The sequence below is a fragment of the Oryzias latipes genome, chromosome 22 (genome assembly GCF_002234675.1).
Source record: "Oryzias latipes chromosome 22, ASM223467v1".
Classification (NCBI taxonomy): Eukaryota; Metazoa; Chordata; class Actinopteri; order Beloniformes; family Adrianichthyidae; genus Oryzias; species Oryzias latipes.
In genome coordinates this window covers 23,695,297-23,709,363 of record NC_019880.2, presented here as the reverse complement: position 1 = coordinate 23,709,363, position 14,067 = coordinate 23,695,297, and the positions used below count along the sequence as shown (strand labels likewise).

The following is a 14,067-nucleotide window of genomic DNA, read 5'->3' as shown; positions in this document are numbered from 1 at the left end:
CGATTGCTTTCTTGTTGTTCGAATCAACCTATGCCATTAAAAAGTCATTTCAAAATTACACTGAACAAAAATATAAACGCAACACTTTTGTTATTGCTCCCATTTTTTAAGGTATGAACTCAAAGATGTGAAACATTTTCCACATACACAACATAACCAGTTTTCTGAAATATTGTTCACAAATCTGTCTAAATCTGTGACAGTGAGCACTTCTCCTTTGCCAAGACAATCCATCCCACCTCGCAGGGGTGCCATTTCAAGATGCTGATTAGACAGCATGATTATTGCACAGGTGTGCCTTAGACTGGCCACAAAAAAGGCCACTCGGAAATCTGCAGTTTTGTTTTATTGAGGGGGTCAGGGGACTCAGACAACCAGTCAGTATCTGGTGTGACCACCATTTGCACCTTGAAGTGCGACACATCTCCTTCGCATAGAGTTGATCAGGTTGTCTATTGTGGAATGGTGGTCCACTCTTCTTCAATGGCTGTGCAACGTTGCTGGATATTGGCAGGAACTGGAACACGCTGTCGTATACGCCGATCCAGAGCATCCCAAACATGCTCAATGGGTGACATGTCCGGTGAGTATGCTGGCCATGCAAGAACTGGGATGTTTTCAGCTTGCAAGAATTGTGTACAGATCCATGAAGGCCGTGCATTATCATGCTGCTACATGAGGTGCTGTTGTTGGATGTTCGGCACAACAATGGGCCCCAGGATCTCGTCACCGTATCTCTGTGCATTCAAAATGCCATCAATGAAATGCACCTGTGTTCTTCGCCCATAACAGATGCCTGCCTATACCATAACCCCACCATAAAATAGATTTCTTTTGCACCGCCCACTTGCAAACAATCACCTTATTAGTTCAATCAGAATAGAAGTAGAACAAGTTGCACCTAAGCAGAAAACCCCCCAGAATTTAAGATTTAACGAAATACAAATCAGGAAAGTTTTTATGTAAATATATATTTAATTACATTAAATCAATTTATATCTCATTCAAACAGACATTTGTAAATTAAAATGATTTTTTTTTTACTATGTACCAACTATGTATTCAAAAATATGATATAAGCTATCTATGCCTAATCACTTTTGTTTTATTAACATTTATTATTTTTTTCATTGAAAACAATCATTTCTTCCACCCAAAGGGAAGAATTCAGAGTTCGTGTAGTGCGCATGCGCTGCGTCTGTGAGAGCAGCAGCTCCGGTGCGACATGACTCGATTCACTTACAGCAAACTGTCTCATTTTCTGAAGACCCTGAGCTGTAGACCCCCGGCTGTCAGAGCAGGAGCAGAGACAAAAGCTGCGACGTCTTGCTGCGTGCAGCTGAAACGGGATCAGGTGAGATCTGAGCTGATTCTTTACGCCACATTAGTGTTTAGTGTTAGCTTGTCGTCGTAGCATTTGGCTAACGGAAGTGCGTTTTGTTATGACACGCAAAAACAAATAAACAAATCAACAAAAAAGAAATCTCACCCCAGTTCCGTCTATTTAAATTATATCTTCAATAAATAATATTTGGCGTGTGTATTCGTATAGTTCAGTTGTTTTAGAAGCACTTTTTTAAATGAAAGATTATTTTGAAATGCTCAACCGGAAGTTTGTCTCTGCTGCTTTTTTTTTTTTTTTTTAGAAATTTTTGAACATTTTAATGGGTTAAAATGTTTCCGCAGCGGCAGCAGTTCAAGCACCAGTCTGCTTTTACATGTGCATGCTTTTCTGAAGAGTTGATTAAACTTTTTATTAGAGAGATGAGGGTTTTTAGCAGTAAATCTGTTCTTGTTTATGTCCACTCTCTGCATCTAAAACACATGAAAATGCAGCTTTGAATCATCATGGCTGCTGTAACAGTTTCAGTGGTAAACTGCAGAGAATGAAAGGATGTCCGCTGCTTTCTGCTCATGTTTCTGACCGTTCCATGGTGTTCGTGGTGTCACCAAAGTCGTCCGACAGCAGAGCGCTTCAGGACAGGCAGAGGCAGCAGATGGCCAGAGGTCTTCCCAAGCAGAAGCCAGTCGCTGGAGTCAAGCAGGTCATCGTTGTTGCCTCAGGAAAAGGCGGCGTGGGGAAGTCCACCACTGCAGGTACTGAGGGAACTCCTCCCAGACACAAGGAGGATTCCTGCAGTGAAGCGGTCACCTTCACATGTTTCAGCAACACTACATCATCCTGCTGAAGTAACAGGAGGACTTAGTTCTTCTCTGAGGGTAGAACACGCGACCCTGAGCACCAAACCCTGATTCTAAAGGAACATTTATGGGTGGATCAGACGTGTCATCATGTTGTTGGTGTGAATGTTGGAGAGGAAACATGTTGGTGTGAAGATGCTCACACGTGAAGTCTCTGTGTTTCTCCCTGCAGTGAATTTGGCTCTTGCAATAATGGCTAATGATTCGGTAAGATTTTATTTATATTCTTGAATAAAAATAATAGAAAGATGTAGAATCGTGTAGGTTTACAGTAATCCCTCATTTATCGCGGAAGCCATGTTCTAAAAATAACCCACCATCGATTAAATCTGCAAATAGAAAAATAAACCTATAAGGATTATAGAATGAAAACAAGGATCTGATCACGATCAAAGTTTTATGTAACGCTGGCAAAATGAACGCATTCTGTACAGGAGACAGAGCTTGACTGACAAGGTCAACAGCCAATCAGAACACAGAAAACGATGTACTGTGAAAATAAATGAACATGGAAAATTACATGTAAAAAAAAAAAAAAAAAAAAAATCCTTGAAACAGCAACACCGCGAAAGATGGACCACGATATACTGAGGGACCACTGTACTTCTGAATACTTAAAGAAAAAACATTGATTTAGACACTGCTCTTAAGATATCCTTGCCTCCATTCCAGTGACTGTATATGAGAACTGGACTGAGTGACTCCTCCCCTCCAATGTTTCAATGGCTTCTAGAAGGCAAAATCCCATATAATTTTATAGAGAAATAAACAGCTGTTCCGTCATTGTATTTGTAACCATTCCTGCTCTGATACCTTTTTTAACATCTTGATAATCGTCTTTTTACATGTTTTTTCTGTATTTCAAGTTACAAACTGACCAGATGCCTCAATGAAAGTAGGCAGTAAGAAAGTGTTTGACAGATATGGTGTAGCCTGCTTTCAAGTGGAAGGGGCGGGGCGTAGACTTCCAACAAGCTCGATTCCGATTGGCGATAGCGGTTGACAGAAATGTAAACTCAGACCCATTTGGACAAACATTGCTTACTGAAGTTTTCTGGTTCCAACATGGTGGCGTCCATATTGTGAAAAAAATGGCGACTTCATTGGGTTGGAGCTGGAATGAACCATTTTCCATGGATGACGTCACCCTCTCTCAGTCCAGTTCTCATCTACAGTCAGTGCTCTTTCCCGGCTGACCCCCCCCCCCTTACATCAAGCTCTGCTGATCTCTCAGTCCAGGACGGTCGGTCTGTTGGACGCAGACGTGTACGGTCCGTCCATCCCCAAACTCATGAACCTGACAGGAAACCCGCAGCTCACTGACAGTAAGCAGACCCGTCCGTCTGTTTGCTTTCATCTTCTGCCGCTGAACTGACTTCAGCCGTTTGGTCCTTCAGACAATCTAATGATCCCCCTGACCAACTATGGGGTCCCGTGGTGAGTTGATCCTCCCGGTCGGTGGCACTGTCTCTTTGGCAAATGTAGCTCTGACTCCGCCCCCTCTCTGCTAGCATGTCGATGGGCTTCCTGGTGGAGGACACGGCGCCGATTGTGTGGAGGGGGCTGATGGTGATGTCAGCTATAGAGCGGCTGCTCAGACAGGTGCGGGTGTTTCAGCTCCCACTGCAGCGGGAAACCTTTACATTCTGATGTCAGGGATGTTGTGCTTGAAGGTGCACTGGGGTTCTCTGGACTACCTGGTGGTGGACATGCCCCCTGGGACAGGTGACGTCCAGCTGTCCATCACCCAGAACATTCCAATCGCAGGTCAGGAACTGCTCTGAGAACCAGACTTGTCTCAAAGGAAGTTACGTCTTCTTTCACTGTGAGGATGCAGTTTGGATCCACTCAGCTGTGTGATGTCGCCGTGCAGGTGCCGTCATCGTGTCCACGCCACAAGACATCGCTCTGCTGGACGCCCGCAGAGGAGCCGAGATGTTCAAGAAAGTGAACGTGCCGGTAACCCTTCTCTCTGTTTCTGAACGCCAACTGTGGAGGAGACAGCAGAAACCCCTCAGTGATCTTGTCCCTGCAGGTTCTTGGTCTGGTGGAGAACATGAGCGTCTTCCAGTGCCCCAACTGTAACCACCAGACCCACATCTTTGGCTCGGAGGGGGCCCGGCGCGTCGCTGAAACTCTGGGAGTCGCCTTCCTGGGTTAGACGACTTGCATTCCACGCTGAGCTCCTCCCTCTTTTTTATGCCGTTGATGCAGTCAGAACTTTTGTTGACAGCTTTAAAAAGAAGAGATATTTTCCTTTCTATTGAAATTAAGTCCCAACTCAATCTGGGCCGCCTGAACGCCTGTGTTTGTGCCATCAGGTGACATTCCTCTCCATCTGAGCATCAGAGAGACGTCGGACGTGGGCCAGCCGGTGGTGGTCTCTGCTCCCGACAGCTCCGAGGTGTTGGCCTGTTTCTGCTCCGCTTCAGCCGCTCCATCCTCAGACGTTTACAGCCACGTGTGCTCTGTTTGCAGGCCAAGGCGTACCGGAAGGTGGCGTCTGCCGTTCTACAGCGATTACAGGAAGTCAGCTGATGGACCGAGAAACGATCGCACCAGAGAGACCGCTCTGCTGTCATGGCGCTCCAGACTCTTGACGTCTCCATCTGACCACGCGGGCTCACTGAATCATATTTAATGAAGCTTTATGTATGTAATTAATCAGTAAATAAGCACAAACATTTGTATTCATTTCATGTCCTCTAGAAACAAGTTTAAGTCTTGTCGTGACAGGAGCTCTGTTTTCCTGGTGAGCTGCTGGTGCTGTAAAGTTTAGTGTTTTTTTGTTTTTTTTCCAGGATGTCCTGTGTTAACTGGTTAAGTCCATGGCTTTTATTTATTAAATAGTTCTGTTTTCTACAAGTCCGCCTCTGGTCTCCAGCATTTGGACCCATTTCCTATCCCATATCTATAGACAGTAGCTCCTCCCACACGCGTCTGGAGCGTGAGGTTCATGAACGCGTTTTTGGACAGGCGTTGAGCAGCAAATCTGAAGCGCCTCGAAAGACAGGCGTCTCATAGATTTGAGGAGTGTATCGCGTTCAGTGTGAACACAGCACAAAGCCTTCTGTTTGGGAGTCCCAGGCATAAAATGCAGGGATGGATCGTCGCTCTCCAGCAAAGAGGAAATGCGTGTTCCAGGCTGTAACCAAACAAACCGGTTGGTGATTGACATTGGGGATAAAAGTATGTCATACTGATTCTGCAAATTGTCCCACTTAAAAAGATGAGAAGGGTCTTTGATGATCATCTTCAACTTTGAAAGATGGAAATTGAACAAAGAATTCAGGAAAAGACTTTTCACAGTCAGACTCCAACTTCAACCTCCACCCCCATGACTATTTATGAGACTAGTCGTCTTATTAATAACTAAAATGGAAAAAAAAAAAATACAGAAGGATTCCAAGCACAAGGAATATATCTGAACAAAATCCTTCCCGCTACAGTGGCGGTCCTGCTGCTCGCCTTGATGGCGTAGGAGCACTGGAAGCATCTGTAGAAAGGAATGCTGTACCAGTGGTAATTAAAAAAACAAATCTGGTCTCTCTAAAGCAGTGTTTTTCAACCTTTTTTGAGCCACGGCACACTTTAACCTTGACAAAAATCCAGCGGCACACCAGCATCCCAAAAAAAAAAAAAAAAAGCAGAAACTCATAGTCTGTTTTGATCTACAGACTATGACTAAAACACTGCTCTAAAGAATGCATGATCTAAAGAAGCAGGTTAGAATCAGTTTGTTCTAATCAGTGTTGGGAATAACTTGGAACAGAATAAAATAAAATAAAATAAAGGGGCTGTTACATGAGAACTGGACACCAAGAAGTTAACACAGTTTATTGCAGGGCTGTTCATTCCTGGTCCTCGAGATCTACCACCCTGACTGTTTTCCAGATCTCCAAGTTCTGCTAGCTGCTGATTAGCTCGATCAGATGTCTCCAGATCTGATTGAATAAACACACCTGGTCCAGGTAATCAGCAGCAAGCAGTGCAGGGAGAGCTGGAAAACAGGCAGGGTGGTAGAACTCCAGTACCAGGAATGAGCAGTTATTGGATGGATGAACCTGTGCCCACTAAAGCAAATTGAAACAATGACTGTGCTGGTGCCAACAAAAGACAAAACAGAAGGATTGGAACCTTGGCCAAACATAAAATAAGTCATAATAATAATATAAAGGAACAAATAAAGACCACCAAGGTCCAACCCCAAACTAAAATATAGAAGCCCAGCAGGATAAGACTGCTGAGGACCAAGTGGGAGAAAAGAGAAACAAGCCAACAAGCACAGTTCCAACTCAAAACCCAACTGCTCCCCAGCCTCCTGCTCCCCAGCCTCCTGCTCCCCAGCCTCCTGCTCCCCAGCCTCCTGCTCCCCAGCCTCCTGCTCCTCAGCCTCCTGCTCCTCAGCCTCCTGCTCCTCAGCCTCCTGCTCCTCAGCCTCCTGCTCCTCAGCCTCCTGCTCCTCAGCCTCCTGCCCTGCACACCTGCCCTGCACACCTGCCCTGGTGGTGCTCCGACCAGCCGGCGCGCGGGTCGTCCTACCTGGACGTACTGAGCCGCCGCCGCTGTCTGCCATTCTGACTCCGTCCTCCTTTAAGCCGCTGTCATTGATTAAGATCAGATTAAGATCTGCTGATTAAGATCATTGGCCACACCTGCCAGGTGAGCAGAATGACGGGATGACGTAACAAGACGTAACAAAGGCAAACACTGCAGCAACGGGAGTAAAACGCTGGTTAATCTTCAATTGTTTTTGACAATACAACAAACAAACAGCGAAGTTTTCACAAAACAAAATGTATCCAAAATGTATATTTATAAATTTCTCAAGGGTTCATCATTTTGATGAACCTGAACCTGCTGAGACTCAAGAACAAGACAAAAACCCAAGAACAGACTCGTCACATAAGATCGATCAGGACCATCTTTATCCCAAACATCAACAACAAACTGTTGTTTAAAATAGATTCTGTAAGTTTCTTTTTCTTTAACTTTCATCATATTCCTGCAGAAATACAACAAAAATAATAGCATTTTTAAACTGAAACAGATCTTCAGGATGGGTCTCTTAGTTCAGCCTGTTTTTCCTTACTTTGTAAAATACTGGGTTTGTAAAGTGAACGGTTGTCCCAAAGCTTTAGATTTGCTCTGATTTTCTGTTTTTTCATTTTATTCACTTTGCAACTTATCCAGTAAAGTTATTTGTTCTTTCTGGTTTTTAGATAAACTTGTTAAGTGATTATTTTCTTTTAGAAGGTATTTAGTTTCTAATGAACTGTTTGTTTCTCTTTTTAAATCTCGACTGTTTGGGACGAGACTAACCGAGCCCTGGTAAAGATGAACACTGTTCCCTATAACATTTCTCTGCAACAAGTCAGCTTTTATTTTGAAATGGTTTTGCCCCTGTTTTGTTGTAGTACTGAATATTGAAGGGATCTTTCGTGAGTTTTTTTTAATTTTATGCTCAGTGTTGATGAACAACCAAGATGCTGAGCGAGAACCATGCTGACACCCCTTCAGAGCTGCTCCACTTCATGTCAACACCATGAGCAGGAGGCACACATTGTTCTTCTACCATCAACAGCTCCAAAAAAATCCTGCTGGCTCAGAGGAACAACCTCACTGCTGGTCATCTGCTTCTTTTTGTGTGTTAAATTGAGTTTTTCGGTTCTATTTGGTTGTTTACGAGTCTCTAAAAATCTGTAAAAGTACAATTTCGTTTGAAGCTTTCTTTTCAATCATCTGTCCAGCAGGGAGTAAAAACCAGTGTTTGACTCAGTTTGACTGGAACAAGTGCAAAATGGACTTTGTTGATCTTCGTTTAGTGATGTTAAAACTGGACCTTTTTGTTTTGGTGTCATCTTTCAGTGCAGTGATTCTTTATTTAAATCTTTATATTAAAACAAATATCTTAAAAAGATAAATTGATGCTGAAGAAAATGTGAAAATGGGTTTATAGTTTTTTCATTGATGTTTATTAGTATCTTGTTACAATCATGTGTTTTTCTGTTTTTTTATATAAAGTGTATTTTTGTTTTAGCTTCAACTGCAATTCCAAAAGACTTTTAATTTGAAATACAGCTTTTTAGAGACTAGATGAGGGGTCTGACTTTCATGAACTGGCATCAAATGAAGTAGCTGCACAACACATGAACACAATGTGAGTGTGATTAAGTCACACTAGCTTAGATCCAATACAGTGATCCCTTGCTATATCACGGTTTACTTTTCACGGTTTCGCTACTTCACGGATTTGGATTGTGCATTGTGTTCTGCATTCTGATTGGCTAAAAAGTCACTCAGCGAGTAGCTCAAGAATGGGACCCTTTGATGAGCCGTTCATTACAGTTCTCCAACATAATCGATGGTGGCATGTCGGTGTATAAGGATCTTTAGCAAAGAAGAAAAAAGAGCGACAACAACTGCCTATCACTATGTTCCTCTCCCGAACAATCACACCTGCAGCTGCACCGCGGGCTTCAAAAGGAAAAAACGCTGCAGAGGATGCAGCGGCTCAGTATGAAGAGCAGTGAAAAAGAAGACCGGAGTCACTATCTGTCCCACTGTACTTTTTTATTTTTTTCATAATCATTTTAAATTTTCTTCCGTTTAATCCACTCGGGTCGCGGTGGGCGGGGCTAATCTCCGCAATTTAAAGCCTTCTGTTCTTATCGATGATTGAAATTATTATTTGACAGCACACTACAGAAGTTATTTGTTGAAAAAACGTTTCTAAAGTACTTTTATTTGTTAAAAAAAACAATTGATTTAGCCTGTTAAATGGTTTGTTCTTTCTTTTCAATGTATAATAGTGTATTTCATTGTATAATAATTGTAAAAAAAATAAAGGTTTCTACTTCACGGATTTTGCTTATCACGGGTTCTATTTGGAACGTAACCCCCGCGATAATCAAGGGATCACTGTATTACAAAACAGATGTTTTAAAAATTAAACATTTATTTAATTTTTATTTTTAAATTGATTTAACATTTAATAATATTGATTTTAATAATAATGACAATAATTATTGTACATTTACTAGTTTGTGTTTTCTTATTTACTGTCCTTTCATTCGCCTCGGCCATTTTTGCGATACTAAACAGTAAAAATATGCTTTTTTTTGAAAAGCAAAATATTTAGATATATTCTTTAATTGACTTTCGAAAGAGATTTTCTGTTTTGTTTTGTTTTTTAAAACAAAAGGTTGAAGTACGCATGCGCAGTTTTGACGCCTCTCGTGAGGCCACCCCGGAAGTGGCTCGCTCGGTGTTCTCCTAGCGAGCCACATGACAGCGGCTTAGAGGAGGACGGAGTCAGAATGGCGGACAGCGGCGGCGGCCCGGCAGCTCGGACGGTCCTGCAGCAGTGCCTTCAGGCCCGCCTCCAGGTCCAGCCGGCAGGAGAACAGTCCGAGGCTCAGTACGTCCAGGTAGGACGACCCGCGTGCGCCGACTGGTGCCTGGTCGGAGCACGACAGGTTAAAGAAGAGCTGCACCGCCGTGACCAACCCTCCAGTGTGTGCTCATGTGTTTGTGGTGCCATCTGTCAAACGAGTGAGCGTTCACGGTGGTGTTCAAAGTACCCCTCGTGGAGCACTGACTGTATAAGAGAACTGGACTGAGTGACCTCACCACGTCCCAAACAGGAAGTGTTCAAAAAAGCCAACGGACTCCTAGAGAAATAAACAGTCACTCTATTGGTTTGGTCAGAAGAATCATTCTTGCTCTCCTGCCTTTTTATTATTTTTTTAACATGTTCTTGATAATCCTATTTTCTTTTCATGTTTTTTTTAATCCAAGTTATTCAAGTTATAAACTGACCAATCAGATTCCTCAATAAGAGTAGGTGATCCTCCTTTACTCCAAATGAGAATACAGTAAGAAAGTCAGTTCATTTCTCAATAGAAGTCTATGGGTTTTTGGCTTCTTGGAGCCAGCAGGTACTTCCTGTTTGGAACGTAAGGGGGGGGGGGGGGGGCTCACTCAGTCCAGTTCCTGTTTACAGTCAATTTGTGGTGCCTGCTGGCCCCTTCATCTAACTTTTAAAACCTTTGATTGACAGATTTCACGTAGTCTGCTTTCAAGTGGTAGGGGTGTGGCCTTCCAACAAGCCCACTCCTGGTTGGTGAGAGTGGTTTCCATAGAAACGTTGACTCACTGCTTACTGACGTTGTCTGTCTCCAACATGGCGGCGTCTGTATTGCAAAAAAGCGTGACTGAATTGACTACATTTGGTTGAACGGGGACGTAGACCGTTTTCTATGGATGACATCACACTCTCTGTGTCCAGCTCTCATCTACAGTCAGTGGTGTGGAGCAGCTGTCCATTATTTATGCTTCCTGCTGTTGCAGATCAACAGAGGAATGGTGATCTACGTCTGCTTCTTCAAAGGAGCCACAGAGGACATGCTGCCCAGGATGGGTCAGTGATCGTCTCAGTCCTTTGACACTGTCTGGGTCCTTCCTGTGTGTGCATAATTGTGTTCCTCTTCCTCCCAGTGTCCACGCTGTTGAACCTGCGTCTGTGTGAGTCTTCCTCTGGGAAGTTGGTGTCTGTGCTGGAGCTGCCCGGCAGTCTGCTCATCGTTCCTCAGGCCACCCTGGGTGGGAGGCCCAAAGGCCGGGCCATGCAGTACCACCAAAACATCAGCAAAGAGGACGGCTTGCGGCTTTACAGCGCCTTCGTCTCCATGTGTGCGAAGGAGCTGGCGGCGGCCGCTGCCTCAGCCGATGTGACGGTAAAACATGGGACGTACGGAAACAGACAAGTCCTGATGCTGGACACAAACGGTCCCTACACTCACCTGATGGAGTTCTGAGGCTGTCCGGTCGTTGGAGTCCCGCCCACGTCCTCCCCTGACCTTACCAGGACCTGCAGAGGATGGTTTCTGACGCAAAGCGGCCGCTCTTATGAATTCAGGCTACACACATGGGATTGAACTTTCTTGTTTATTTGTTTTTTTATATTTTTTGCAATCTTGGATTTTTTTTTGTAAAAATGTGTAGAAAATTAAAGTTCTGGATCATGTCCAGGATCATGTTCCATGTTACCATTCCTCATTTATCAGTTCATCAGCTGGACATACTGGTTTGTAAACTAGTAACCAACTCATCTGGGCAGACTGTCCTCCATAAGTATTTATACATGCATTATAACTGCTCCCTCAGAGAGAGAGGTTGGAGAGTCTTCAGAGTAAGAGCAGAGATCCATCAGAACACCGTCATGATGACGGAGGCAGAAGGTTTGACTGTGCCATGGCTTCTTTGGTGTAGAGCTGTCCCTGCTGACAGTTTGTGAGACTAAGAAGTAAAAATCTGTTTTATTAGCACAGCTTTTCTTTCATTAATAAAACCCCATACCTGGGTGTTGTGGTTTTAAAACCAGACGTATCATTTTCATGATGTCTAAGAGGGAAAACAGGAAATTACCTGCTTTGTGTATTTTTATTACTATTTAATTTGTTTTTGGACTGACCAAATAAAAATATGAAATTACAGAAATGGCTAAAACAAAACAAATATATGAATGCATTTGATTAGAAAACTCAGTCTCCTCCCGACCAGCAGGGGGCAGTGATGCTTATTTTGCAAAGCGGAAGTGCACAGAATTCAGGAAGCTTGGGTTGCAAAATCTTTCACAACACCACTGCTTCTGCTAAAAAAAAAGTGTGTGTGAAACGCATAACTCTTAGCAACAACATAACTTCCGTTTAATACTTTTCTATCAAAATATAAACGGAATATTTTTTAAGGTTGTAGTGATGATCAATAGTACAAGTTAAAGCGCAAACGTGAGGTAAAGTTTCTATATTTGTGCATCATTTATTGTCACTGTTGTGTAATTATTTTGTTCCCCCCTAATCTGGTTTTGAAGGTAAATTTAAACTAATGCAGACTTGCACTGCTGCTCAATAAAGTTGGCTTTTTTTTTCCAACATACAATTATTACTTTATTAAGTGCTTTGGGTATTAACCTGATATTATATACTGTATTTTTTTTATACATTTAGTAAGGAAACAGTTAATATTGATTTTCACTTCATTTTACTTAGTTAGTATTTATGTCTAAGATATTTCATATCATAATTTGTTTTTACTTTTAATTTGAAATTTCAATAACAGGAAGTTACCACTTTATGACTATCAGATTTTTCCGCTAAATTCAGCAATGTGTTTATCTGAAATAGATTACGGTAAATGTAGCATTTGCAAACGTAGTCGCAAATAGGTTAGAAATAATTTTGATATGCAATTTTCTGCTTTTAAACTAAAGCTCGGGTTTTCTCTGGAATTGTTGGCGGCTTGACGAGGATTTCTGATGAAAGCTCGGAGGTGAAAACTTGACTGTTTATTTCACTAGAATAAATGTTACTCACCATATTTCTATAACACATGTGAGAAAGTAGAGTATTATTATTAATATTTATTTTCATTATTAGTAGTATTTATTTGGTAAATATGTTAATATATTAGAGTTTTGTGTTTACAATGTTTTTATTTCCATATTATTGTTTATTGCAATCAATAATAAAACAGTTTTAATTTTATTTTCATAAAGGAAGATACACTGTAGTTTAAACACTTCTGTTTATTTTTCCTTTTTTGACTTTTATCAACCTTTAAAACTATGTCATTGTGTCTTTATATCCTGTTTTTTTTCCCTTCAACTAAATAGTTCAATGCTTTGAAATGATTTAACTGATTTCTCAAATGTTCAGCCTTTGAATATTGTTTGTAGTGAGAGTATCTCTGTTAGTGCTGCAGTTCAGATGTGCATCATCATCTTTCTCTGTGTCCCTCACAGATGCCTTCTTTTGCCGTCCTGGATGGCGTGGAGCATTACCTCCAGACCAGAACGTATCCTGCAAACTCGACTAACAGCAGGAAGAGTGTCATCAGATCCACCAGCAGAAAGTTCATCTACAAAGGTACCAGAGAACTGCCTTAAATAACACTAACATCTGATTTAGAGAGTCAAAACAAGCCTTGTTAGTGACTAAACAGGGGGGTATTCCAGAAAGCAGGTTATGCTAGTTACCACAGTAAGTTTGAGGCTAAGGAAGTTGATAACCTCAGTTTTCAGTTCCAAAAATGGAGGTATGTTTCAGGGTAGGTCAAGTTGCCATAGCAACTCATGCTCTGAACAAAACCTGGTCTGGAGCAGGTTTAGTTGAAGCTTAGTTTGTTCACAGAGAGGTGAAGCAGCATTGTGTGTCCATTTGAAGATGATTTAGTGGATGAAGAAGCTCAGATAATACTTTTTCCACCATGAGAGGGTGATAAGACCACATATGGATGTTGGAAAAATAAACTATTTTACTTTGATCCAACTTAATTAATTGCTTCAGTTAAGATAAATCAATTCTTTTTAGTTAAGTCAGCTTAAAAATAACACGTAGTCATCAGATATTTATTTTACTTTCATTTACATTAATTCAATTAAGTAGGTGTAACTTTAGTGCTGCTGTTAGATCGGCACCACAAGGGATTGTGGGATACCATTCCCTTTGCCCGTCTGGACGGATTTGGGTTTAAGTGTGGGTTTTTGACCAAATGTGTTTAGTTGTTTAGCTTTTTTACAGTGTTTTGTCTAGTTATTTGTCCTGTTATATTTAATTCTTTCTGCACCATGAGTGAGAGAGAGGTAGAGGAGGATGAGTTTATTTATCACCCTTAATGGTTAGTTGAGGAATGTTAAAGTCTGAGAAATGGTAAATGATTCGCTTTTGCCAATCCACATTGTTTCTTTCCTTTTACTGTTATAAAAATGAGTATATCTGCAGGCTCTAATTTAGACATATCAGAGTTCAAGAATTACAATTAATTAAGATGGAAAAACTTTATTTGAATTGGAGTAATGTGACA

The 14,067-nt window shown here is 41.8% G+C and overlaps 2 protein-coding genes and 1 long non-coding RNA gene across 3 annotated transcripts; 2 read left to right on the top strand and 1 right to left on the bottom strand.

Moving 5' to 3' along the window:
• The first annotated feature begins 1,181 nt into the window (after positions 1-1,181).
• On the top strand, positions 1,182-5,067 carry nubpl (nucleotide binding protein like). The gene is made up of 11 exons (XM_004082741.4): positions 1,182-1,354; positions 1,956-2,097; positions 2,375-2,409; positions 3,437-3,527; positions 3,600-3,639; positions 3,714-3,804; positions 3,876-3,969; positions 4,076-4,161; positions 4,238-4,358; positions 4,524-4,606; positions 4,681-5,067. The coding sequence occupies exons 1-11, from the start codon at positions 1,226-1,228 to the stop codon at positions 4,738-4,740; spliced, it is 972 nt and encodes a 323-aa protein (XP_004082789.1). The 5' UTR covers positions 1,182-1,225; the 3' UTR covers positions 4,741-5,067.
• Positions 1,627-2,012, bottom strand: LOC110017506. The gene is made up of 2 exons (XR_002292925.2): positions 1,926-2,012; positions 1,627-1,815 (listed from the first exon to the last, which is right to left on the bottom strand). It is a non-coding gene; the product is annotated as an uncharacterized LOC110017506 (long non-coding RNA).
• Positions 5,068-9,428: 4,361 nt separating the features above from the next.
• dtd2 (D-tyrosyl-tRNA deacylase 2 (putative)) lies at positions 9,429-11,703 on the top strand. The gene is made up of 3 exons (XM_004082740.4): positions 9,429-9,632; positions 10,555-10,624; positions 10,702-11,703. The coding sequence occupies exons 1-3, from the start codon at positions 9,522-9,524 to the stop codon at positions 11,019-11,021; spliced, it is 501 nt and encodes a 166-aa protein (XP_004082788.1). The 5' UTR covers positions 9,429-9,521; the 3' UTR covers positions 11,022-11,703.
• Positions 11,704-14,067: the final 2,364 nt, after the last annotated feature.